Source organism: Dryobates pubescens, chromosome 2 (assembly GCF_014839835.1).
Source record: "Dryobates pubescens isolate bDryPub1 chromosome 2, bDryPub1.pri, whole genome shotgun sequence".
Taxonomy (NCBI): Eukaryota; Metazoa; Chordata; class Aves; order Piciformes; family Picidae; genus Dryobates; species Dryobates pubescens.
The window spans coordinates 27,163,895-27,190,796 of NC_071613.1; the positions used below are offsets into that span (position 1 = coordinate 27,163,895).

Here is a 26,902-nt window from a genome sequence, read left to right on the forward strand (position 1 = left end):
GCCGCCTGAGGCGTTGGACCTCCGCGAGGATCTGCCCGTGCCTCCCGCTTTTCCCTTGCTTCCCCGTCACCGACGGCCTTCAGCGAGGCCTTCAGAGAGCCCCGGCTCCCAACGGGCAATGTCCCACCAGCGCGTGAGGCGCAACGGCTCCCCGATTCCGGCCACCTCCTTGGGGGGAGGAGGCGCGGCGGCGGCAGGTGGCGGAATGGGAGCGGGCAGCCGCCTCCAGCCCATGCGGGCCACGGTGCCCTTCCAGCTCAAGCAGCAGCAACATGGCAGTCCCACGAGGAGCGGCGGCGGCGGCACGAGCGCTCCGGGCGGCAGTCTCCCACGCGCGGCGCCCGCCTCACGTAGTATTAGCCCCACGCGCGCGGCGCCCACCGGCGGAGGCAACAGCGGGCGCGGCGGCTCCGCCATGGCCACGCAGACGCCGGGGGGAGGGGGAAGCAGCGCCGCCGCTTCAGCGGCCTCCGCCGCCTCTTCGCGGGACAGCCCCACGCGTGCTGGCGGGCCGCGGGGAAGTCCTCCGCGGCCCCATCACTTACCACCCCCTCCTCCCCCGCCGCCGCTGGGCTGCGGGCTCTCACCCTGCTCTTCTCCGGTGTCTCCGTTGCCGGAGGGCAGCGCTACATCGACTGGTAGAGTCCGGCACCGGCGGCAGTCGCCGGAGCAAGGCAGGAACTCCCCGGAGAGGAAGAGCCCCAGCTCCCCTGTCTGCAAAGGTGAGCGCTCCTGTGCTGTCACCCTGTCCCCACAGCGCACCTGCTGCCCGCCCGCCCGTTGCTGACGGGAGGTGCGCGCGCGCGGCCGTTACCAGAGAGGACGGGAAGGCTCGCGGCCAGAGCGTTACCTGGGTCGCCGAGGCGGGGCTGTGCCCAGCAGCAAAGGACAGTTCCCGGGCGGCTGGACTAGGTGGCTTGGTGTGGCCGAGTTTGGGGCAGCGCTTTGCGGGTTGGCAGGGCTGGGATCAGAGGTGGCCTTCGCCGGTGATGTGCCTCCGGGCGTGCCATACTCCTGAGGAGAGAGGTAGAGTCTTGTAGCCTAGTCTTGTTTCCGAGCTGGTGGCAGCACTTGAGGGTTTCTGTGTGGTGAAGAGCTGACGGCTTCTGTTACTGCTCTGTTGCTTCTGGCTTGTAGAAGAGGAACAGAGAAAGCCAAGCATGCTATGTGAGGAATTGTAGCCGCTCCTTGTAGCACTTCTGCAAGTGGTGCCAAAGGTTTGCAGATGAGAGAGAGTCAGTGGTGTAGGAGATGTACTTAAAATACTTCAGTACAAGTTTATAATGAATTTGGTGTTTGGGAGCTGTTGTGAAGCCTTCACATCTCTTTGCATCTCGTGCCAAATGGTATGTAGTTTTGATCTGTGTCTGTGGGATTGAAAAAATAGCACTAGAGACATTGTATATAGATGTAGGACAGAACGTATTCAATATGTATCTTAGTAATTACTTCCATCATGAGCTCTGCGTCAGGTTTTGTGAACTTGAAAGTGATGACAAGCACAACAGCCAAGATAGAAAAGTGTGGGATCAGTGTACTTTTTGTCAAACTGCCTTTTAACGGTTTTTAATCGTTAAAACATACTTGGAGGGATACCTGAAACTTGAGCAATATGTGGCCTCTGTTTGAAGGTAACAAATGTAAAATCCTTTTTTTTACGGGGATAGAAGTTTACTCAAAATGTATGACTGATCCTTTGTGTTAATGACCTCAAATCTGGAAAAAACCCCTGTGACTTCTGAAATACCATGGAATTGCATGTGGTACTCTACACAATGAAGTTGACTAATACGTGGACTAACATGCAGAACACAGTCCCGTTTTACAATTCTGCTTTCCCTAAGGTTACTCCTCTGTTCTGAAATAATGATTATAACCAGACTACCATGTTGGGGTTTTTTTAATTCTTTTCTATTCTTGCTCTTGGGAATGGTGCTGCCAAATTAGAAAGTTGTAACTAATTGGTATGATACTTATGCTAATGCCAGTGTGACTCACTTTTTTTTCCTTCTTCTTTGTTCAGACATTACTTCAAGGTTACCATATGTCTGCTTGTTTGCAGTGTAAGAGGGCAGTGCTACAAAGGCATTTAGGTCCTGAATTGGATTTTCTGCTTTCCTTATTAAAGTAATGTGGAGTTTAAGGTTATATTCAGAGGTTTTGATTTGAGGACTGTTCTTCATTTGAGATTCTTGTTAATCAATAATCTGAAAGACTTAACACACATCACAAACTCCTATTTTCTACCTGTGAACTTTATAGAAACTCTTGCTCAAGATGCCCATATCAGACCACTTAGGGTGGAAAAATTGTGCTGTCTTCAGGTCATTGCATAGAAGCCTTTTGAAACCATGCTCATTTCTTTATTGGGTTTAAGAATTGTCATGTAGAAAGAAACTGTGTTAAGATTGCTCCACTTGCTTTTTACAAGATGTGTGAAAATAGTGCCTAATTCCTTATATGTGTTTAACTTTCAAAGCGGTAGTTGTATTGGCCCCAAATGCAAAATAAACCTGTTTAATATTGCTTAGCATTTGTATTGTGTAGTCCAGTGCTTGACAGAGACTGAATTAATGTAAGTTTGTAATTCATCTAGATAAGAAAGCTTGGAGGTAGCTGAGAACATGGAGCTTACTAGTAGGTTGTTGCAAAATGATACAGAGAAGTGTACGCTTTACCTTTGTTGTTATTTTTATCTTGGTTTATCTACTGAGTAAAGATCAAGTGTAATCTTGGTATTTGTGCTCTTCTGTAAAACACATAATCTTGGAACAGTTAACTCAAAAAAGTTATAATGCACTACTAGGCTGTGTAAACAAGACAGTCAAGACCAGAGCTATAGCAGTTGTTTACTGACCCTTTCAGGTGACTTGAGGTTGAGCTACTGGATGATGAGCTTTCTAGTGTGTTCCCATTGACTGTATTGCATGATTAGACTCTGAAGGTTAAGGAGAATAATCAGTTAATCTGAATCTATGATGGACTTGAATTGTTTAGAATAGTCCATCCAAGAGTAATATTAAAGGCTACTCATGTGAAAGGAAATGATGAAAATTGCTATAACAGTATTTCGGAAAGTCTTAGAGATGTGAACCCTTCTTTGCACTAGGGAGAAGGAATGGAATTCCATTACCACATTAATTTTCACTATAGAATTTATTTTGATTATTTGGTGAGTGACAATAATAGCTGCACAGCTGTCCAAATTAACTACCAAGGTTTTGCACTAGTTGTGAAAGACTTTAATGTATGGTAGGAGAGTACAGAAGACTCTCTACTGTTAAATGCTTGCTTTGCTTACCTAAGCTGTTTAACAAATGGTACACATAAAGTGAATTTTGCAGCATCATACTTCAGGTTTCTTGTGGCCATCTATTTGGGGGAGGTTATTTGGATTTAAAATGTTTTCATTCACTGTAACTAAGTTATTTGAACATCTTGAGCTTTCTGAGGTTTGGTTTTGTATAACAACATTAATTCAGTAATTCTACAGAGGGAGTGTTTTGAATTACTAGAAGCAAAAGTGTGAGTAGTTCTTGTACATTTATGTAACAATGATAGCCAGGATTGTCTTCCAAACAGAATATATGCACTATACTGCATGTTTCTTCTGACTTTGTTGAATACTTGCAACAAAACATGAAAAAGTAGGTGAATTCCCTGAGATGTATTGAGTTTGGAGAGAAGACAGCCAGCCATGGGAGAGATCCCCTGAATGCCCTTTCTGAGGAAAAGCCTGACTGAAACACAACAAAAAGGTTAGCTGTAGGCAAGGGTGCCAGAGAAGCTAGTTGGGTCATACTCGTTTGCACTTTTTTGAATATCCTACCTGTATAAAAGAGCTCTGGTTGGAACACTATGAGGGAATTTTGTGAGGTCATTGCTGTCCTGCTCTTCCAGTGGCTCTTCCTGCTGCTTGCTAGTTTGCTTTTACACTCTCATGTCTGTTTGAAAATGTTTCTTTGGAGTTGTTTTGGTTGGTTTTTTTCTCAGAATTTTCATTTCAAGTATGTAGAAACATATCAACATCCATCTTCATTGTTACACTTAACAGTAATCCTTGTATTGCACTTTTAACACTAGTTCTAATTTTTTCCTGAAAAATTCAAAGATGAATTTCCAGTGGTTTGTCTCTTAAGATCTTCTTATGTATAAGACCTTCGCTCTTCCTTTTTTTTTGTGTGCGTCCCTGAGGTATCTGAATCAAAGATGTTCTGACACTGTAATTTCCTTTTTCACTTGTAATTATAGTTGTAAGAATTTTATGTTAAGACCTGTCCCCTATCCCCCAGGTCAGTGGTCTCTTTCCTGTCTTTCAGTTACTTACTGGTAAGCATTTATTTATTTGCTTCGTTTTGCTTTTCAATCACATCACATTGTTAGGCTGTCTTAGCTTAAGCTGCCTTCAGAGGTGCCTGACTTCACTATTGCAATAAATGTGTGTGATACTGGTTTACATGTAGCAGCTGCTGTGGGTCAGTTGTACTGCAATGACTTGTGAAGACGTGGTAACATGCTTGTTATTTTCCCACGTTACAGACTTTGTTGATTTGTATTGTGTATGTTCTGTTTGTTTTGTTCGATTATTTTGCTTTGTTTGAAGCCAGATTTCAAAAGGACTTTGTTTCTAAATATACTTAGAGCAGTGGTGATGGATAGGAGGGTTGACATTTATCACAAATATTGGTTTAAAGAGATAATCAGGCCAGTTAAAACAGATCTACTATTTAAGAAGCATGTATTTGATGAAACAGCTCCATTGTTTTTCATCAGACACAGCTGTTCTAACTGTTCTCTCTATGGAGGCAGATCTCTTGTTATGTAGGTCACATCAAGGAAAAACAGCAGCTGAGCACTTGCTTCAAGTACTGCAGAGGAAAGTGCAATGAAAACCTTGTATACATTCCCATTGAAATGTTGTGAAATGGCAAGAGTAGTGTAGTAGACATTGACGTTTTGCAGGAGGACATGTTGCAAAGGTGGAAAAGTAATAAAAACATATCCAAACATCGTTGCCCCATCTAAATGAAAGTAAACAGCAAGTCAACAGCAGAATCTGAAAACAGAATTCCTTGAAGGAATTTTTTAGCTAGAGGAGAGTATTTGTGCATTGTGCCTTGCAACGAGCAGCTTCCCTTGAACTTAAATAGTAAACAGGCTCTTCAGTTTTCTGTTTATCCAGCAAAATACTATACACTTGTTTTGTGGGGGAGGGGAGAGGGTAATAGCTTCTGCAGCTTCAGTTTTGAAGCTGACTACTCCAGTGGCTTTGGAGATGATGTGCCTGACTACATGCACTTCCAGATTTTTAATTTTTTTCCTTTTTCCATATCTTTTCTCTTTCCCCTTGGTAGAGAAGCTTCTTGAACAGGAGAATAATAATTCAGAAGCAAAATAAATAGGGAGAGTATGGCAGCTATTCCCAAGACAAGTAACATGCTTCATTTAAGTTTGGAAGCAAGTGCAATTTTTAAGGAATGACACATTGCATTAGCATGCTGCATTTCCCAGCGGTATGGAGAAAAGAAATAGTTTTGAAATCTTCTGATACAAACAGACCCTTTGGTATGCTATGCGGTAATGGCAGTCGTCAGAGAATTTCTTGGATTGTTTTATGTCTTAAGTATATGGGAGATACAAAATTGGACTTTTTCTGATAGCGTATCTGCTGTGAGCTCAGTCATAAGATTTTACCATTTTTGGCACTAGCAGAAGTAATAAAACAGGTGAGATTACTGGTCTGCATTATGTGAATATAGCTGATTATCATGTTAATAATTACTACCTTGTAGCTGAATTGAAATACCATGCTTGACTGTGTACATTTCTATTGCAAAATTTGCATAAGCATATTTAGTATAGAGTGTCATTAGACTTACATTTGGTAAACTGGTGTTCTAAAACACTAACATGTCCACACTACTGAAATCTGTACTTAAAAAGTTTTATTAATATTTATGTATCTTCAGTAGATTGAAGCTGCTTAGAAGTTGAATTCTGGGCTTCTGATGTCAGTGTTCTTATTTTGACTAGCAGTCAGGCACTAATCAGACATGACTTCTTTTGACTATAAATGAATTTATGTAAAATACTAATTGCTGTGTTATTTATACTTATAATGTAGAATTCATCCTAAGGCAGGAAGGACATACAGCTTGAGTTTTTCCAGTGCTCTTATAAATCTTCCGTCTGAGCTCTGCATCTTTTTTGCTGTGTTCTAGCCATTTGTTTTAGGCCTTTGTATTTATTATAGGTAAGATTAATACACAATTCTTTCAGATATAGTTCTTTATGGAGTATATGAATTGATGTAAAGCTTAGATCATTGTGATCTTCCATTTTATATCTAGAATAGCTAGTAACAGCTAATGTATGAGCATGTGTGTTTCTAAACCATGAGTTTTTACTACTTGTGAGTCTCTTTAACAGATCACAGTTACTATTTTGAGGAACCTTTCCTTACAGTACTGATTAGATGGCAGTATAGTCTTCTGCCACTTTAAGATGTTGACAGATGGGATAGATGCAACTTTTTGTTCTTAACTATATTCTTTCATGTTACTTCCTGTGCTTCTTATATTTAGCCTTTTTCAGTAAGGATTCCTGTTAGTATCTAAATTATTGTACAGAACCATAGAATGGTAAGGAGATGGAAGGGACCTCTGGGGATCATTTAGACTAACCTCCCTGTGCTTAAAGTAGGTTCACCTAGATCAGGTTGCACAGGAATTCATCCAGGTGTGTTTTGGAAATCTTCAAAGGAGACTCTACAACCTCTCAGAGGTCAGTACTCTGTCACCTGCAAAGGTTTAAAAGTTTTTCCTTACATCTAGGTAGAACTTCCTGTGTTACAGTTTATGCCCACTCTCCAGCCTGTCCACATCTTGCTGAGTGGCAGCACAACCTTCTGATGTATCAGCTACTCCTCCCAGTTCTGTATGATCAGCAAACTCGCTGAGAGTACATTCCATTCCTTCATTCAGGTCATCAATGAAGACATTGAAGAAGACTGGACTTGGTACTGACCCCTGGGTAACACCACTATTTAGTTTTCCAATCAGATTCTGCACTGCTCATCACTACCTTCTGAACTCTGTTGTTCAACCAGTTCTCAATCCACTTCACTGTGCACTTGTCAAACTCACACTTCCTAAGCTTACTTATGAGGATATCATGGGAGAGTGTCAAAAGCCTTGGTGAAGTCAAGGTTGACAACTTCCACAGCCCTCCCCTTACCTACCAGCTGGTCACACCATCATAGAAGGCTATCATGTTGGTCAAGCATGATAACCTTCTTTTTCTCCATGTGCTTAGAGATTACGTCCAAGAATGAGCTGTTCCAACACCTTTCCAGGGATGGAGGTGAGGCTAACTAGCCTGTAGTTTCCTGTGTCCTCCTCCTTCCTGTTTTTCAAGCTTGGAGTGGCATTGTCTTTTCTCCTGTCCTTGGATACCTCTCCTCTCTGACCTTTCAAAGCTGAAGAGTAGCTTAGCAATAACCCTGGCCATCTGCCTCAGCATTTATGGGTGCATCCCTATTGGGCTCACGGATTTGTGGGTATCTAGCTTGCCTGGATGATCTCAAATCCAGTCCTTCTTGACTAAGGAAGTCTTCCTACCTCCAGACTTTCTACCTTACCTGCAGGGACTGGGGTTCCTGGTGGTGATCTTAGCAGCAAAGACTGAAGCAAACTCCATTTTCTTTTGTTCCCTCTCTTCACCAGGGTACCCACTTCATTCACCAGTAGGCTCACATTTTCCCTAGCCTTCCTTTTCTTACTGATGTACTTGTACTCTTGTTGTCTTTCATATCCTTTGGCACATTTATTGTAAGAGGGCCTTAGCTTTCCTCGTTGCATTCCGCATACTATAAGCTTCTGAAAAGTGCTATTGATGTAAATAAGGTGTTGCAGAAGGTATAGTGTCAGGCAGACATCAGTGTAGTTACCAAGTAGCAGGGAAGGGAGGAGATGTCTTGATTATCTTGTAAAATGTAAATCATTAGCTTATCAGAATTGACTTTTGGATCTAATTCTTCATGAATCTGCCATACATCATATACTGAATGGTTAATAAAACACGTTGATGTATGGTGTCCCTTGAATTTAAGTAGATGAAGGGTAAGAGGATAGTGGGACAAACTAAACATTAAATTGGGAAAGTTGAGTATGTATTTTCTTTGTTAGCTTTTGTGTATGAGGAAACTTAGCTATCTTTGTTTCTTAAAAGCCTTCATCATTTAAGAATCCAATGACTGTTACAACTTTGAGGGAATAAGTGGTGGTATGTGAGTGCCAATGCAACATTTGTCACATGAGCATGTTTTAAGGCAACTGTAAAAGCATATTTCATTGCTTATTAAAACTATACAGAGCCTGGAAAAGCAAACTCAATTCCTGTATTTAAAATACCATCTTATATACTTAAGAACATAGTTTTGGTTTAATATGATTTATTATAAGCAATTCAAACAATTAAGATCTCTGTCTTGCTTTCTTCCTAATTAAGTATTTTCATTCTAGCTGACAAATCAAGACCACCTTCATCAAGCCCTTCCAGTATTATTCGCCGGACTTCCTCACTGGATACACTTGCTGCTCCATACCTTGCTGGACAGTGGCCTCGTGATAATCATGGACAAGCTGTTCCATGTATGAGAGACAAAGCCACACAGGTAGGGTAGATTTTTGTAATTGAAGTATTTAAATGTGAAGGCAGGATTTAAATAGACAAAATTTTTCCCTTGAAAACATGTGCTTCTATTTTCTTACTTGTAAGTTTCTATTCACTTTCAAATTGCAGAAGTCCTATCTTTGCTATTAGGCATGGGAATTATTTGTGTTCTTCTCTAAGAAATGTGTCAACTGTACTTTCTGTTAAGAGCTCCTCTTTGTTGTCTCAGAAAACCACTAGTGTATTGCGCATCTGTTTTTTTTCATTCTTACAGTGTGCAGTACACTAGATCACACTGGTGTTAAGTATTACTTAGTTTAAATTTATACAAGAGAACTTAGGACTCTTTATATATATGTATGTCTGTCTTAAAACTGAGTGAAAAAAAAACCCTTGTGTAGTGCCTGCGTAAAAGTTACTATGGCCTTTGTCATCCTATGTTCTTTGTCCTCTGATTGTGAAAGTCTTCAATACTTACCTTAAGCAACTTGACAAAATTTCACAAGCCTTTAGTAGTTCAATCCTATGCCGCATGTAAAGACAGACTCAACAAACAGTTGAATTAAACTGGTGTTACAAGAGTTATATGCTTATGACAGTTGTTACTACTCCCCTTACAGGAGCTGTTGTTAAATGGTATCCAACTTTATACAGACGTTGTTTAAGATGGATATTTCTGTAAAATATTTTAGTATTTCAACTTACCTTATGAAATGCAGTCTTGCAGTGGTTTCTCTAACTTGTAGAGTGGAAGAGCCATATCAGATTTTAAATAATTTTTTCCTAGAGCATTCTTTCAGCAATATGTCTCTTTCAATTCCAGTAAGGTAAGCAAAAGGTGGTTGGAAGAGAAACTGACAGCTATGGAACATAACTGGGTTTGAGCCTGCCTTTGGTTTGGTAACAATAACAAAAATGTGGCCATGTTTCAGTGTGCTTTCTACTCAAAATGTGTAGGATACTGAGCAGATGTGTCTGCAGCACTGATTGTTACTATATGTATGCTGATTGTATTGTATGGCCTTCTCAAGATCCACACCACCTGTAGAAAAGTACCACTGTTAAAGACTTGGTCAGTTGAAGTGTAAAGTGTGGTGGTGTTTTTTTTTTTTTAGGGGAATATACTTGTGTGGATAGGATGGAAATAGAAACTGGTTAAGAAAGGAGAGCTGTGATAAACAAGCTTTCTGTGCAGGGAAATGAATCAGAAAAATGTTTAGAAGTTGGGGTGAAAAAGAAATATATTAAGGGTAGAATATTGATATAAAAGGCCTATGATATACAAGAAATTGCTATTCATGCTAGGCTGTTAGAAGGCATAATTGGCAGGCAGAATTAAACCAGTGTTGGGTGCCTTAGCCATTTGTTTTGGTATTGGAGTTCTTATGATACTTTTTTCAAAGTAGTTATACTTCTATGTGTATTTGGTTTGGTAGAGCTGGAATTAATTATCCTCAAAGCATCCTTCTACTGCTGTGTTTTGCAGCAGTAGTTGATAATGCACCAGTGTTTTGGCTGATGTTGAATAAGCATTCAGGCTGTGTCTTTCCAGTATTTCCTTGCCCCAAGAGTATGTTGAGGGATGGGCAAGCTCTTGGAGGGGGACATGGCTGAGCCAGCTGACCCAGCCTGGCCGAAGGGGTATTCTGTGCCATATGACTTCAGCTCAGATATAAGAATGAAGTGAAATAAGGAAGTGGGGTAATTTGTCTATGGGCATCTGTTCCTAAAGAAACACCAAGCTTTGAGAGCCCTGCTTCCCGAGACTGTCCATTGTCCTTGCTGATGAGACTAACATCCCTTTCTCTCTCTGCTTTTGCTTCCACATGGTCTATTGATTCTGTTTGTTACTGTTATTAACTAATAATATCTTATAACTAGCTTTTGTTACTTTTTTCCCCTGTCCATTTAAGAAGGGGAGTGATAGAGTGGCTTTGTAGGCATTTGGCTCCTAGGCCAGGGCCAAACTACCACACTATGCTACTGCCAAAGTATTTGATATATTCAACTGATCTCTGTCATCTTAGTTTTTGTTTTAACTGAGTCTTGGTTGGGCTTTTATAAAATGTGTATTTTCCTCTTTGGCTTATGTTTTTCTTTTGTCTTTTTCTTCCAATTCTGACACACCAAGCAGCTATGGTAGTGAGGCTTTCAGATATAAGGGGAAATGTATTCACAAAGATTAATAAAAAAAATGTAAAGGATATTGAATATTTCTGCAGAATGAATATATTTAGTGGTGATTGATGTTAGTATAGTGCTGAGGGAAATAGAATGATGTATTTGTACTTGCTAATTTAAAATTTATCAAATGAGTGGAAAACTTTGGGCTACAGACATACATCACAGTTTCAGGCTGCACCAGGGGAAGTTTAGGTTGGATGTTAGGAAAAAGTTCTATACAGAGAGTGATTGCCCGTTGGAATGGGCTGCCAGGGGAGGTGGTGGAGTCGCCGTCATTGGAGGTTTTTAGGAGAAGACTTGATGGGGTGCTTGGTGCCATGGGTTAGTTGTTTAGGTGGGTTGGATTGGTTGATGGGTTGGATGCGATGATCTTGAAGGTCTCTTCCAACCTGGTTTATTCTATGTATCTGTACATCCAAACTTGTGTTGATATGACACTGATGAGACATGGTTGCTTTTTATCTTTCTGGTGTGCTTGAGAGCAACCATTTGAGCTAGGGACAAGTTGAAAATGTGATTTGCAATAGTGTAGGCTCTCCATTTACATTTTTCAGCATTCCTGAAGACATGGTGTTTGGATGAAGTTTCACTTACAAGGTATTCTGGCTCCAGTGTGTAATTCCAGATTTCACAAAGTCTAAAGTGAAATTCACTTTTCAAAAGTTTAGGCAACATAAATTGAATCTATTCAGCAATAAGAGATTTTCAAGTTGAGTAAGTAGGATAACTTGATTATGCAGATTTCTGGCACAGGGAGTAGTCCTTTAGAAAGCAGACTGGGAAGAGATAGCACTTCAGTTTGCAGGTCTTTACAGAGATGCCCATACATTGTAGCTGAGAACTGAGAGAGATCCCAGGCCCTGTGGAGACTGTGTATCAGACTCCTGCTTTGACTGATGGTTTTGATGAAACCTGCCTGTAAAGCCAGACTGAATTAATATACATGCAGAATATTTAAGTGTATTTTTGAGTGTCCTGGGGTCTGGCTAGGATTCATACATGCAAATACTGGTTTTAAGTGCTGTCAAAACAGCTGTAACCTGGTAGGTGTTTTCCCTTTGAATCAAACGAGTTTGGATTTGTCTGTGGTTGTTTGAAATGTCAAAATACAAGTTAAAATGAGATGTTTGCTCTGTATTTGTATAATTCCTAATGAAAAATTAAGTTCAACTGCAAAGTTTTTGTCTATTAGATTTTTTCTTAGGTGTTCTACTGTGATAAATTCAGCCTTAAACTCATTTCTCTTTGTAATTCTAGAACAGGGAAAAGCATGGGAGTGTAACAGCTAATAAGCAAGTAGTCATACTTTATGACCACTTTCTAGAGAAATAGAAATCTTTTGTCTACTGCCTATTGGGCCTGTGTTTCTTGAAAATAAGTAATACAAGCAAAACACAGGGAGTAAGTAGGAGGAGACTTGCTAAAATAGCAAGCATTCTGGACATGATTAGGTGGGAATACAAGCTGTACATGAAGCTTGCCAGTACATTTTGTTACCTTAATTACAGTTTATCTTAATGATGCTTTGAATTTCTGAGAACTTTTTCACCACAGTATATTTGCAAGTTTCTTTATTAAATGTTGATGTAAATGCTGGTATAGTGAAACTAACTTAGTATTACCTGTGTTGCTTTCTGCTTAGCCAGAGACAACATTGAGTCCATTCATTGAGTTGTTAATTCATTGAGTCCATCATCAGTAAATTTGCTGATGACACCAAGCTGGAGGCAGGAGTTGATCTGCTGGAGGGTAGAGAGGCTCTGCAGAGGGACCTCGACAGGCTGGACAGATGGGCAGAGTCCAGTGGCATGAGATTTAACACATCCAAGTGCCGGGTTCTGCACATTGGCCACAACAACCCCATGCAGAGCTACAGGCTGGGGTCAGAGTGGCTGGAGAGCAGCCAGGTAGAGAGGGACCTGGGGGTGCTGGTTGATGGTAGGCTGAACATGAGCCTGCAGTGTGCTCAGGCAGCCAAGAGGGCCAATGGCATCCTGGCCTGCATCAGGAACAGTGTGGCCAGCAGGAGCAGAGAGGTCATTGTGCCCCTGTACACTGCACTGGATAGGCCGCACCTTGAGTCCTGTGTCCAGTTCTGGGCCCCTCAATTTAGAAAGGATGCTGACTTGCTGGAACGAGTCCAGAGAAGGGCAACGAAGTTGGTGAGGGGTTTGGAACACAAGCCCTATGAGGAGAGACTGAGGGAGCTGGGGATTGCTTAGCCTGGAGAAGAGGAGACTCAGGGGTGACCTTATTGCTCTCTACAACTACCTGAAGGGAGGTTGTAGACAGGCGGAGGTTGGTCTCTTCTCCCAGGCAGCCAGTACCAGAACAAGAGGACACAGTCTCAGGCTGCACCAGGGGAGGTTTAGGCTGGATGTTAGGAAGAAGTTCTATACAGAGGGAGTGATTGCCCATTGGAATGGGCTGCTGGGGGGAGGTGGTGGAGTCGTCATCATTGGAGGTATTCAGGAGAAGACTTGATGGGGTGCTTGGTGCCATGGGTTAGTTGTTTAGGTGGGTTGGATTGGTTGAGCGGTTGGACACGATGATCTTGAAGGTCTCTTCCAACCTGGTTTATTATTATTAACGATTTGAGGCATTAATAAATTAATTCCCTGCTTTGCAATACTTGAGGTGTTTATATGCCTTGGCTTTTCCTCATTTTTCTGAACAAGAACAGAATTTTGAAGCTGTACTGGTGCAGGCTTTCACAAGGGGTTACAACCAAGTTACCCTTGATAATGTGTCAGGAATAAAATAACATCTCCCCCAAATTCAGCAGTCATTCTGGTTCTCCAGAGCTCTATAGCAGCTTGTGGTGCATCTGGCTGTTAATATTGCATTATGCAAAATAATTTTAAGAGAAAGTAGCACATTTCTGTATTAGAGTAGATTAGAAAGTAGATTTGGTTGGCTGGTTTTTGTTTGGTTTTTTGGCATGTGTGTTTGTGGGTTTTATTTGGTTTCTTTTCTAAAGTTATATAGCTTTTCTCCACACTTTCATGTTACTAATCAGAAGGACTTCTAAGAAGTGACTACTTTTCACTCGCAGTTCTGAATCTAGTGAATCCTAACACTGTTCTCTCTTCCTACTTTCTGGCAGAATATTTTGAGATCAATTAGAAGTAGTTGTTTTTAAATTCTGCAATTCTCTTGATGCAGACAGAAAGTGCCTGGGCTGAAGAATATTTAGAAAAGAAGAAAAGCTCGCACAAACGTTCATCATCATGGGGCAGCAACGAGCAACTCAAGGAGGTCAGAAATGTTTTGGATTAAATTTTTTACTGGTATGCACTGTTACCCTGGGTTTTGAGGAAGTCATGAATGCTGTACTGCTTTGTTTTATTATACAGATAGTGGGTTTGGTAAAAATAAGGAATTGCTGTTCATTTGATACTAATTTCATACAGTAATGAAAGACTATTACAATTTTCATATAATAATTAAGGACTATTAAAATTTTTAATCTGAATAGGCAGCAAAGAAAGTGTCAGGTGCAAGTGACCTTCATCATCAGTGGAGGAAATACAGCAGTGACCAAACTACTTTCAAGCTTTATTTCAGATTCTTTCATTAAACCTTCAGAGATATCTTCTGGGCTTTAGCTGACGAGATAGCTAACATGTTAGGTTTGCAAGACCTTGCATCTGATTTAGTGCTGGCAATAATTATGAACGTTGTGGGAATTTTAACCAAGTGACAGAATAAATTGATGAAATTGTGTGTGTACATGAATATATCTTGTGAAATCTAATGTGAATTTTTCCTTTTTTAGATTGCAAAATTGCGTCAGCAGTTGCAGAGAAGCAAGCACAGCAGTAGGCATCATCGTGATAAAGAAAGACATCCTCCATTTCATGGTAACCACGTAGCCATTAACCACAGTCAGGTAAGGATGTGTGGTTTTGGGATGTAGTAGGTAGCTAATGCTATTTTTAACTCCTTTCCAGGTTGTGATGTGCCTTAAAGGGACTTCGAAACAGCATATAGCTAAATACCTTGTAGCTGTAGGTGAATTCTACGAAATAGGTCAATTTCAATTTTGTTATTTGTCTGGATTAGCTTTGAACTCCCTCTTTCTGGGAACTTCAGATAGTTAGATCCTTCCTTAAAGCAAGACTCCTAAAGTGCATTCTGCAGACTCTACAAAATGATGCCCAGTAAGTTTAATATAAACCCATAAATTCTCTCTTTTTTTTTTTTTTGTTACATATTGCTGTAACAGTTATGAATTTGCATGTAGAATGTGGCATAGACCAAACTGGTGGTAAAGTGATACCCTCAAATAAATTATAGTTTTTGGTGATTACATTTTGTGGCTCAACAATAGCACTTGTCTAATCCTATGCTGAACTGATTGAAAGAGCTTACCTGACAGAAAGCTATTCAAAGGGTTTTTTACATACTCTGAAGTGTTTATACTCTGATGGCTTCATTCAGCCTTTGTAGGATTTTTTTCCTTCACTGTCATTTATCACATTGTAAAGACTCCAAATAGTATTAATCACTTCAAAAATTTTGATGTTGAGGAAACCAGATATTCTAAGTTTTAACTCAAGAGTGTTTAAATAGGTTAGGTACATAGGTAGTATTTCAGTTCAGTTGATATCAGGTGGGAAAAATTACAGGCTTTTAGACACAGATTGTTTTTTGAAGCCTGTTTTTGCTTTAAGAGAAGCAATAGGGAAATTCAGTTATTTTTTCAGAAGAAAGCCTTTTTTCTCTACTGATAATCTTATGAATATATTTTTATGACATGCATACTTTTTTTTAACAGTTACAAAAAGAACAAATGGCTCGCAATTGTTTTGCAAGTCAATGTAATTGAAAAGAACTGTTGAATTGTCAGCTCTATGAAATGAGAAAGTATTTCAGCTGTGAAGCTTCCCTGTAAATGTAGTCATATTCCAAGTTACTCCTAAAATGCAATTGGCATTGTTCTGAAAACTGTTTCTGAAAAGTTTCCTTTCTGTTGTTCCATCCTTCCAGGAATACTTTAGGTAGGGGGAAGCTGTTGTGACAGCAGCATGAGTTCTACTCTACAGGTAGACATTCTGATAAAGGATGCAATAAAAAATAGAAAGGAGAACTACACATGCACTCTTTAGGAATTCTTCAAGCAATTTAAATCTTGAGACAAACTGTATATTCTTCCTCTTCTGTATAGCAGAAGAACAGTTCGAATTTGTGTGAATTCCTGCAATTTATTCTGCTTTACAGAAGTACGAATGCAGATAGCATGCTGCTAATCTCAGTGACTGCTGTAGCTCAAGTCAGAGCAGTCCAAAATAATTAAGTAAAAATGAGCCAAATAAATGGCACAGTTCTTTTCTAGGGGTTTTGGAGTAAGTGTATGAAAATTGGTAACAAAAAGGCAAGTCAAAATAGTTGAAGATATTTTATCCAAATTTGTACAACTTGTTTGAAGATTTATTTTGTACCTATGGGCAGCTGAGGCATTTCAGGGGGGGGGAAAAAACCATACACTGAGGAACTTCTGGTGTAGATCCTTCGGTACCGCTGTAGATTTACACTCAGTGTAACAAATTTAGCTTGGTATTCTACAAAACTGTAGGTTTCTGAATGCTAATCTATTGCCACTTCAACATACCTAATCTTAGTGATTTCTAATTGTGGTAATGGTTGCAATAAGCAGCATGAGCAATCTGGCAGTGTAGGCCTGGAGCCTGACATGGTGGTAGGCTGTGTCCAGCACGGGTGCAGAAGTAGCTAGCAGCATAGCAGAATAGTGCTGTGCCTGCACCGTGTAACCAAAGCAGAACACTGGTAGCTATAAACACAGAGAGTTATCTCCGAATAACAGGACACACAGGTGCATCAACAATCTTGCGTGTTATTACTGGTTTAACCGATAACCTATAGTAATAGTGTGTGGTCACTCGTGAGGGGCCAATGAAGCCATGCCAGCAATGCCCTCCGAGTTGATATAAGTTCTAAGGGTTTTCTTACTGCGCACTTTCCTCCATGCTTTTCTTACTAGCCTGTCAGCTCTACTGTCTGCTCTGTACCATGCTTTCACCATAGGCCTAAGCCATGGGCCTGCAATACTGAAGCAATAAAGGACAATTCTAGATCACATTGATCAGATGTATTGACTCCATTCTCCGTCATCGCTAAATCTAATTTTTTTAAATGAACAGTGATGCTACTACTCTGAAAAATATTTTCCCCTCTCAAATTATGTAATTATGTATATACTACTTTTTGGCAAATTTTACTTCTTATATGGAGGTCTTTTGCAATCTGCCAAATCTTAGAGTTGCACAACAGATAATTAGTTTTTGGCTTGTGAAACAGACTAAAAAATATAAACAGAGACGAAGCATCTTTTCCAGCATTGTATTACAAGACAAACCATTGTTGTTCTTGGTCAATGTTGTGCCAGCTGTGTTGAGCTACTTTTGAAGAGGGGAAGTTGCACAAGTCTTCAAAAAGAGAAGACAAAGGCTTAGATTAATGACATTTAGACTGAAAATCTGTAACTGTAGGCATCAAGTGCAAAGTTCCTAGGCTTTCTCATTCTTTTCTAGGGAGCTGCTAAACTAGAATTTTTGGAAAGCAGCTCAGTTCCTTCAAGATTTGTTGGAAGGACTGTGTAGAAACATTTGCAGTTGGTGATTAGAGTATTCAGAAGTTTGGGGGTTTTTACATTCCCATCTTGAAGGAAACTTGCATTTGTTGACTCTAGAAGGTCATATGAAGATTTCTGAGTTCAAGAAGTAGATTCTTGACAAGACTGAGAAAATGTGTCAGGAGATTGCCTCAGTAGTCCCTTCACAGAGAGACCCGGTGATCTGTTTAATGTTTTGGAGGTGTCTTGCTCTCTCGGTAGAACAGAATCAGTTCCAGTGAATTTACTTCCTCTTTTCTTCCATGCTAATAAACACTTAAGCTTTGCCATAGTTCTTAAGTTGTATCAACATCCTTGATAATGGTTCTTACCAACCAAGTCTTCAGCCAGTGTTCAGTTTTTCTTTCTTGTTTGATTTTTGTTTGAAGGAAAAAAAATACACAGTGTGAAATAAGTGTGTTAACTGTTCCTGCTTGTCTACTCAGGATAGGAGTTAAGAATCAGGAAATGCTTGGTGAGGAACTTGGTCACATCCTTGCTGCTGACATTATTTTCCAGGGCAGTTATGTATTTTTTTGGTATTGCTTTTTCATGATGCCAGAAATGTTCCATTCTGCCTCGCTTTACAGGAAGCAGGGTTTGCAGAGAAGTCAAGTCTCTTCAGGTGACCTTGGGTGCTTCTGAGTATGTTGAATTTTGAATTAATTGCAAGTAGTAAATCAGTAAACAGTAGTCAAACCAATGGTATCTTCCTTTATTCTCAGGGTTAATGGAATGGAAAAACTGGAATTAAGAGAGGGTAACCTTCTCATGCTTTTTTTTGCTCTATTCCAGCAGTTTCCGTTTTCTCTTTTTCAACTGGAGGCAATACGTTTGAAAGTCTTTCCAAGTTTGGCCATTATATCAACAAAAACTAAACATTCTTATAAAGAGAGCCACTAGCATTTCTTGAACAGAAACTTTTGTGGTCCTTGTGAAAGTCTCCCCTTTTTTTTTTTTTTACCTATCCTAATGTTTCAGTAAAGCAAAACCAATATAGTTCCTAAGTTTCACTGAGATATTTGTGATTGTGAGAATAAGTGTGCATTATGATCTATACATAGAATTGCTACCTTAATTTTTCTAGGGTAGTTTTTCTGCCAGAAAAACCTGACATGGTTTTTGAGAATGTCTATGAAGTCACAATGATTTGGTATCTGTCTATGCACAGCCTTGTTGCGGGGGCGGGAAGGGAAACTAACCAACTAATAAAACCCAAGAAACAAAACAAAACCAACAAAGAAACCCTCCAAACCCCCAAACAAAAACACCCCTCCCCACCCAACAAAATCAATCAAACAAAAAACCCACATAAAGAAACGCAAAAAAAGCCAATCACAAACTGCTTTGACCAACCAGTTTAGAATGCTACCATAATTCTATCAGGAGAAAAAATGTTTTTGGACATAGCGCACTAGGTGATAGAGTTCGGGAGGTTTACATAGATTCTACTGGGACTTTAAGTGTCATGCTGTTCTTTGAATTGAACCAAATGTTTGCAGGAAGGATTCTGTTATCTGTAGTAGTGCCCTGCTTAATCACCAGTAGGATGTGTTGAAGGTAAGGGCCAGAATCTTCTAATCATTCTAGCATGATTTTTTTATTTTTTTTTTTTTTTAACAGCAGGAAGGGTGCTAATGGAGAGGATGGGAAATTTTAAGAAGTTGTGATGGACCAAAAGGGACTTTAGAAGAATTCAGTAACCTGTTTTCTGAGAATGGAGTTTCCATGCATACTTTGAAACACTGGATATTTTTAAAGTGTCCTTCCTGAAGCATTTGGGATTTTATTCTTTCTGTGGAAGTCTTTCTGAATTGTGTTGTCAACCTTTATTTTGGCTTAATTAATATAGTCACTATGTTGGTTGTCATTTCTAGCATAGTGCAGTTTTGCATTTGTGAAATAGTTTTCCTTCAGCATGTGTCATGCTACTGTAGGTGAATGCAGACTTTCACTAAAATATAATTTAAATTAAATTGCAAGCAGTAAATCCAAAAGTGAAGGAGGTGAAATGGTGGTAGATTGCTTCAGAAGGAATGTGAGTACATTTTAAAGGCTTCAAAATTGTTTTAGATATAAACATTTGCTGTTAATTTCTTCACTTGTAAAGCAGCATTGAGCTTTTCCTCCTGGAACTAATTTGAAACAAAGTTCAGGATGTCTGTGTCTTCATGTAAGGCATTCATTTTAACACAATCACTATAGTTTCATGTAAATCCTTGATATTGAGGTGTAGATGTGTTCTGTTTAAAGATTCACTTCTAAGTAGAAATAGTAACTGTTTTGTAAGTCTACATTGCTTTCTCATTGTCTGGTTCTTCAGGCTCCAATCCCAAAGAGTGCCCTTGTTCCTGTGATACCCATTACCAAATCAACAGGATCACGATTCCGAAACAGCGTAGAAGGACTGAATCAGGAGATTGAGATAATCATTAAGGAGACAGGAGACAAAGAGGAACAGCTTGCTGTATGTATCTGCCACATGATTGCTTGCTTTTAATTATTTTGGTTTTGCTTTGAGGTTTTTAAGTCATAAGTTTATTTTGTGCAGTTTTTGAAATTAAATTTGGAGTTAATTTTGGAAAGGAAAAAGAAAGAGTTAAAGCTTGCATCTGAACCTTTTCCTCTGATTACTTTGATGTAAGTAGTTCTCCAATAAAATCAGAAATCTCACTAATACAGGAGAAAGGTGTCCACATCCCAGACAAAATGTAATGTGTCCATTTTTACCCTTGATTTTACTTCTAGATATTTTTAGAGGTAAATTTAGGAATGAAGTATCAGAAATACAGACCATGAGGATGATTAAGGGGCCTGGAATATCTTTTATATGAGCAAAGTCTGAGAGAGATGGAGTTGTTAAGCCCTGAGAGGAGAAAGCTGAGGGGGATTGTATCAATATGCATAAATATCTGCTGTGCAGGAATGAAGAGGAGATAGTTGGACTCTTAGTAGTGTCCAATGACAGGGCTAAAAGTAGTGACTTATAAAAAACATAAAATTCATTCTGAATGAAAAAAGAAACACTTTTCTTTCTTCCTCTCTCTCTGTCTTTTTTAAATTTATTTTAATATCTGTATATATGCTTAAAACTGGAGCAAGTTGCCTAGAGAGGCCATGGAAACACTTGTTTGTGGAGATAATCAAACCTTGACTGAGGCACAATCCTGGACATACTGCCCTCATTGACTGCAGGGTTGTTGGACTAGATGATCTCAGGAGCTCCCCTTCCAGGCTTAGCAGTTCTCTGATCTTGTTAAATCTTGAAAACTGTTGTCCTTTTTTTTCAAAACCTGTCTTATTGTTTATTTGAATTTCGTGTAACATACAGAATTTTCTGCTTAAAACAGTTTTGTGAAATGACCGAGCTCCCCCAGCGTTACTGGATATAAAGAAACTGCTAACCAGATAAGAAAAACTATCTGATACCTTTTGTTTTTAATAGCCTCAGGATATTCCAGATGGGCACCGTGCACCACCTCCGTTGGCTCAGCGTAGCAGTAGTACTCGCAGCATTGATACTCAAACACCTGGTGGAGCAGACAGGGGTAGTAACAACAGCAGCCGCTCCCAGTCAGTATCTCCAGCCTCATTTCTTACCGTCTCTAATGAAAGCAGTGAAGAAAGTCCATGTTCTAGAGATGATCTTCTTGCTGATTCCAGAGATAAAGGTACTGCGTAACTAAAAGTTCAACAATGCAGAACTTTTAACTTGTTGCCATGTGCATGAACAGGTAGTAAAAGAGGGAGTTTGTTTCCCCCATGTATGGAGAAATGGTTGAACTTTTAAGTGTTGTGTTTTTTTTTTTTTTTCTCTAAATTGCTCCCAGTGCTTTTTTTGCACACATACCTGGTGCACTGTAATTGAAGCTGGATAGACTGTGGAATGTGGCTCCCAAATAAGTTTTTTTTTTTGTTTAGATATAATAGATTCATCAAGTACTTTAGGCAAGTTGAAAAAGCAAGAGTTAACAGGAAAGTGGGCTAGTCCTGTTGCTTGTATTGGGTATTTTTATGGTTTTGGACACAAGGGGCAGCCATGCAGCATTTCATACATGCACCTGTAAAAGTTTAACTGTTTGGGGTTTTTTTAAATTACTTTTTTCCCCCAGAAATCCTCAGAGATATACTTGTAGAATTTTATAGTTCAACCCATTCTGTGTTCTAAGGTATATGGCTTCTGCTCATTTCTCTTGGCTAGATAGTGATGCCACAGGACCATAGATGGAGGTTTGCATTTACATCCTGAACGTGGCCAGGAATGAGTGGAGGTTGCAGATGATCCTGAAAATGGTGTAATGAGAAATAGAAGGGAGCAAAGGGATTGGGATAAGAAAGCTTATTTATAAATGAAGACTTGGATGTGAATTAAAATGTTTCTTAATTTTATAACATTGACAATTAAATGAGTTTCAATTTGAGGGGCACATAAGGATAGGTATTGTTTTGTTCATGGTGTGACACATTTAAGTAATGAGACACTCTGTTCCTGCAGAGAATGGGAATAATTCTCCTTTGCCAAAATACGCTACCTCACCAAAACCCAACAACAGCTACGTGTTCAAGCGTGAACCTCCAGAGGGTTGTGAGAAGGTGAAAGTCTTTGAGGAAAGCTTGTAAGTTGATCTTTATTACATAAGAAATAACATTCAACAGTTGGAGTTGCCCATGAGATCATTGATATTTTTTAAGTATTTGTGTGTGTGAGATTAAAATTGTTAGTCCAGGTGCTAAAACTATACTTACTGTCTCATCTCTGTTTTGTGTGGCTATATAGTTACACTGGGATTTTGTTTTAAAATCCATAATCTTGAAAGACTCTTTGTTTGTTTAAAACAAGCATAAGTTGAGGGGACTCTCTCTTACCTAGCAGACAGTAGGGGAAGAACTTAATCAGGTACAGAGAAATGTAATGAGAAGATGTAATGCAGGTGCATCAGCTAATAATACATGGCACAGCTTGACAGGTACATGCTGTAGTCTGGACTCTGAAGACCATATTCTTTTTAAGCTGCTTCTTTGTAGTTGTCAAACTTTTAGTAACAGAAGAGTGAATTTAACACTGAGTATTTGATGCTTTTATTTTTTCTGAAAAAGCCAACTTTTATCACAGAATCTCAGAATACATCTGATTAGAAGAGACCTCGAAGGTCATCCAGTCCAGCCCTTGACCCAGCACTGACATGTTAACACTAAACCACTTACCTAAGTGCCAGATCCTCACATTGTTTAAACATGTCCAGGGATGGTGATTCCACCACTGCCCTGGGCATACCATTGCAACGTTTGATAACACTTTCAGTGAAGAAATATTTATTAACATCTGTCCTAAACCTCCCCTGCTGCAGATTGAAACCATTTCCTCTGGTCCTGTTGCTCGACACCAAAAAGAGGCCAGCCCCCTCTTCACTCCAGTCTTCCTTCAGGTAGTTGTAGAGAGTGACAAGGTCTCTCTTCAGCAGAGGTTTTTATACCCTAATGTCACTTGGATGCAAGCATCTTCACCTATATCTAAAAATTTCATTACACAAGTAGTGTATTTTGGTTATAATTATCTTATACCTGTATTATCTCAACAATGCTATCTAAGTAGTAATTAATAAATAGATAGCAACCTTTATATGTTTCCCATCTCTGCTCTGTGCAGATGAATTTTGAGAAGTCTCTATGGCCTCTCTATAGTAAGGTGGAAAGAGTTACAGTAATTACAGTTACGTGTCTATTTTAGAATGTAAGATATGTTGCCAACAAATTAGATAGTCTTCACTTGCTCCAAGAACATATTCTGTTGTGATTTGACTTACATTTGCATTTCTTCTTGGATGCCCTTGCTGTATAGCTGTAGGACTGTTCTGCTGTAGAGTGAAGCAGCCCTATTCAGGAGTTTTTACCTAGCTATGAAAGTTCTTAGATGCTGCAATCTCACACACAAAATGTTCATGCTGGGTATTTGCATTCTGTATGTATGTTTAATACCAGAGTATATTTATTTAAGGCTCAACCTTTGTTTAATGTTATTTCTAATTGAAGTTTACAGGATTTTCTTTTTGGGGAAAAATGATAGATGAGGCTGAATTTTCTGGACAATTGGAGAGTCAGCTAACACAGAAACATACCCTATGTCACTAATAGAATTACTTCTTAGAGTAGGGTTACCTCCTACAAAAGTATACTGAAAGATTGGTGTGCTTGGCCTAGTAGAGTGAAGATAAAGGTCCATATGACTGTCCTACAGACACATGGAATAGAGGGGGATGTTATAGACTAAAGAACAGCACTGGAAACAAGGGAGAAAACTAATATGTTTGATCATTATTTTCCAGCAAGGAAGAGAACAGATTCCTATTGTTTAGTCTTAAAGTAGAGTTAGATTAGGTTAGTAGATCTACACTGCAAGGTTTAAGATAACACCTAGAAGGCATTGGTGTGCTATCTATCCACACTTTCCCTTACAGCTCTGACTTCAATAAAGTATGTTTTTGAGTTTGTTGAATTGCACGCTGAGATGGCAAAACTGCAAGTCAGGATCTAAATGTGTGTTCCACATTTCCTTCTCAGGTTATAGATATTTAATCATGAATGCCACTTCAGGAATACAACGTTTTACTTTCAGTGTTGAGTTTTTAACTAAGATGGGCTCATCTTTTACAGAGATTGGGGCCACACTCAGGTGAATGTGTGAAAGGAGGCCAAAATCTAGGAAACAGAATCCCCCCATTGATCATGAACAGCTCTAAGATGTGTCATATTAAGAACATCGCTGTGCTATTTTTCATTCACAAGGTTTGCTGTATAATGAATCTGCACAGGGGACAAAACTTGGTGGGTTGTGAACGTTTCTGAAGGATGCAATCAAGCATACTCCCATATTGGATATCCCAATTCATAGAGAGGGTTTGTGATTTGTGGCATGAAGTTGGTATCTTCCTTGGGTTTGGAGACAGCCTACCTTAGAACATGTTTTATCTTGTAGTGTGGATGGAAAAACTAGAACCATTTTGCCATTTGCCATGTGGCTGAGTATCATTAAGACCTTACCGAGTAGATGAAATACTTCAGGTTTCAATCTCAACTTGTTTCTAATGATGTGTTCATCAATACATACCTGCCATTGATAGAATTTAATTGTTCAATGTAATTTTAAAACTATTGTACTTTTTTTTTTCTAGGCCAAAACCATTGCATGAAATTCCAGCCTTCTACTGCCCTGACAAGAACAAAGTGAATTTTATTCCTAAAAGTGGCTCTGCTTTCTGTCTTGTCAGCATCCTCAAGCCACTGCTTCCCACACAGGATCTCACACTTAAGGGCACTACACACAACCTGACTGTCTCCTCCAGCATGACACCCGGTTTGTTACAGCCCATTTCTATGGCCTCCCTGTCTACAAGCACAGATCAAGACAGAATCTCTCGTGGAACAAGTACAGTAATACCGCAGACCTCTTTACTGCAGCAGCCAGGACGTATCGAGGAAGCTGAGGGATAGACTTCTATGGCCTTGATGTTTTTCTTGGCAACTTCTGGGGAAAAAATTGGAACCAGGTGACTGGACTTTTCTTATCACAATATTTGCATTGTTTTAGCAATTTATGGCACTGTCACAACTGAACTGTTTGTGTAATTGACAGTTTGGTAGCACATTTTGAAGTTCAGGAGGATGCAGCAACTGATGTTCTGTTGCACTTCCTGCTTATGAAGACTGATTCTGTTTTTCTCCTGCTTTTTTAAATGCTGGTGAAAACAAGGACTGTTGTAATCCGTTTCCACTTAAAGTACCAGTTGTTGTGATGCTTTGACTACTTTTCCTGTTAAAACAAAATTCTTAAGACCAACCAACAGATCCTACTTAGCATTGTAATGTGAGAGGGAGAGATAATTTTTCAAGATGTCTTTTGTATGAAAATGTGTATTTTGTAACAAAAATTTGCCTTTTCTGTTGCATACCAGATGGTGTTTAGAAGACACTTCCATGGTGATGATCTCTCCCTCCTTCCCCCTTCCTTTTTTTTTTTTGGTAGGAAAGATTGTTTTTAACTTGGCTGTTTTACAGCTGCCTGGACCAAAGGATTGCTGAAGTATTTCAGCAGTCTCAGTTTGTGACCTTGCTGAACAGCCTCAGCCCTGAGAAAAGGCAAAAGAAAAAGGCAAGTTAACACATTTGAAACTTTATGAACAGAAGACTATCCAGAAAGCAGTGTTAGTGTGTAGTGTACAATTTTTTTTATATCATTTGTGCATCAGGTAGGTCACGTTCTTAAAACTTTCCTTCACAAAATTCCCACCAGTTTTGAAACACTTGCCCCAGCATTGTTCTGTTTGTCTATAGTATTTTTGTGCAAAGGTGGGGAAAAAGGTTTTATCCTTGTTATTCTTTCTTCCAGAAAATATGCCACTTCTCTCTTAGAGGCTTGTTTGGCTACTTATGGAATTATCCTGGATCATTAAGTACTCTTGGCACAAATTTGCTATAATGTGACTCATTGTATTATAGACTCCTGCCACATAATACTGAAATACCTGAGCATGATTTCCTCCCTTTTGTCTTAGTGGTGTTTTGTGTGTCTGTTGAAGGTGATGATTTCTCAGGCATGGTATCCATTACAAGTTTACAGCAGCAGATGCATTCTCCCTTTTTGATGAGCAACTTAGGCTGGCATATAAAACAGGATTTTTGATACCTAGTTTGTTCTGATCTGGGGTGGTTTATAATTCCTTTGACATGATAGTGGAAGATTAAAATGGGAGGGAAAGGCAATTGCAAACAAACTGTTCATGAACTTCAGTGATGTTTCTTATGTCTTCCTGTAGCATGTTACTTGGGTTTGAGTAAATACAATACAGATATGCAAAAAAACCTGCAGTGACCTGAATACCAGTGTTCTATCAATTTAAGAAACAAGTTGACCTTGTAGCTCTTTTACAGAGTTAGATTCAGTAATTTCAAAGTAAGTTTCATTGTGGAAGGTCTCTGGGGCTGGTATCAGTCTTACACATGAGCAGTTCTCACTGGCAGCTTCCATGGATCAGTTGCATACTCAGGTCCCTCCATAACTGCGTCTATTTAAAGCAATACTGCAACTATGATGATTTTGGTCAAAAATTCATTGCAAACATTTCACTTGGAAGGAGGGGGGGGGGGGAAGCCTGCATAGCTGTGCAGATAACTAGTCATTGTTTTGATGCACTTTTACTGTTTCTTGAAATCCTACATAAATAATTGATAGAAATATCCTTTACTCAGCAAGTAAATGTAAATCATACTAGCATGCATAAGTCATGCTGCTGATACAATGAGCCCCTTTTAAAACATGCAAAAATTCAGCAAATTAGAAATGTATCAGGAAGAACAAAAGTATTAGACCTGTTAAATTAGCAAAAAAAAGCAGCGTTTGGTTTACTATCTATCTTA

The 26,902-nt window shown here is 39.4% G+C and overlaps 1 protein-coding gene across 1 annotated transcript; it reads left to right on the top strand.

The window, feature by feature from the left end:
* On the top strand, positions 1 to 26,624 carry FAM117B (family with sequence similarity 117 member B). Its single transcript, XM_009896473.2, has 8 exons — positions 1 to 722; positions 8,523 to 8,674; positions 14,023 to 14,115; positions 14,636 to 14,749; positions 19,815 to 19,958; positions 20,937 to 21,162; positions 21,987 to 22,107; positions 24,661 to 26,624. The coding sequence occupies exons 1-8, from the start codon at positions 119 to 121 to the stop codon at positions 24,977 to 24,979; spliced, it is 1,773 nt and encodes a 590-aa protein (XP_009894775.2). The 5' UTR covers positions 1 to 118; the 3' UTR covers positions 24,980 to 26,624.
* The last annotated feature ends 278 nt before the right edge of the window (positions 26,625 to 26,902 follow it).

What these genes read in the sequence shown, in the direction of transcription:
- FAM117B (XM_009896473.2), top strand. Translation starts at nt 119, where the DNA reads ATGTCCCACCAGCGCGTGAGGCGCAACGGCTCCCCGATTCCGGCCACC. An exon ending in CAGCTCCCCTGTCTGCAAAG is followed by an intron (nt 723 to 8,522) that starts GTGAGCGCTCCT and finishes TTTTCATTCTAG; the next exon opens with CTGACAAATCAAGACCACCT. An exon ending in TGAGAGACAAAGCCACACAG is followed by an intron (nt 8,675 to 14,022) that starts GTAGGGTAGATT and finishes CTCTTGATGCAG; the next exon opens with ACAGAAAGTGCCTGGGCTGA.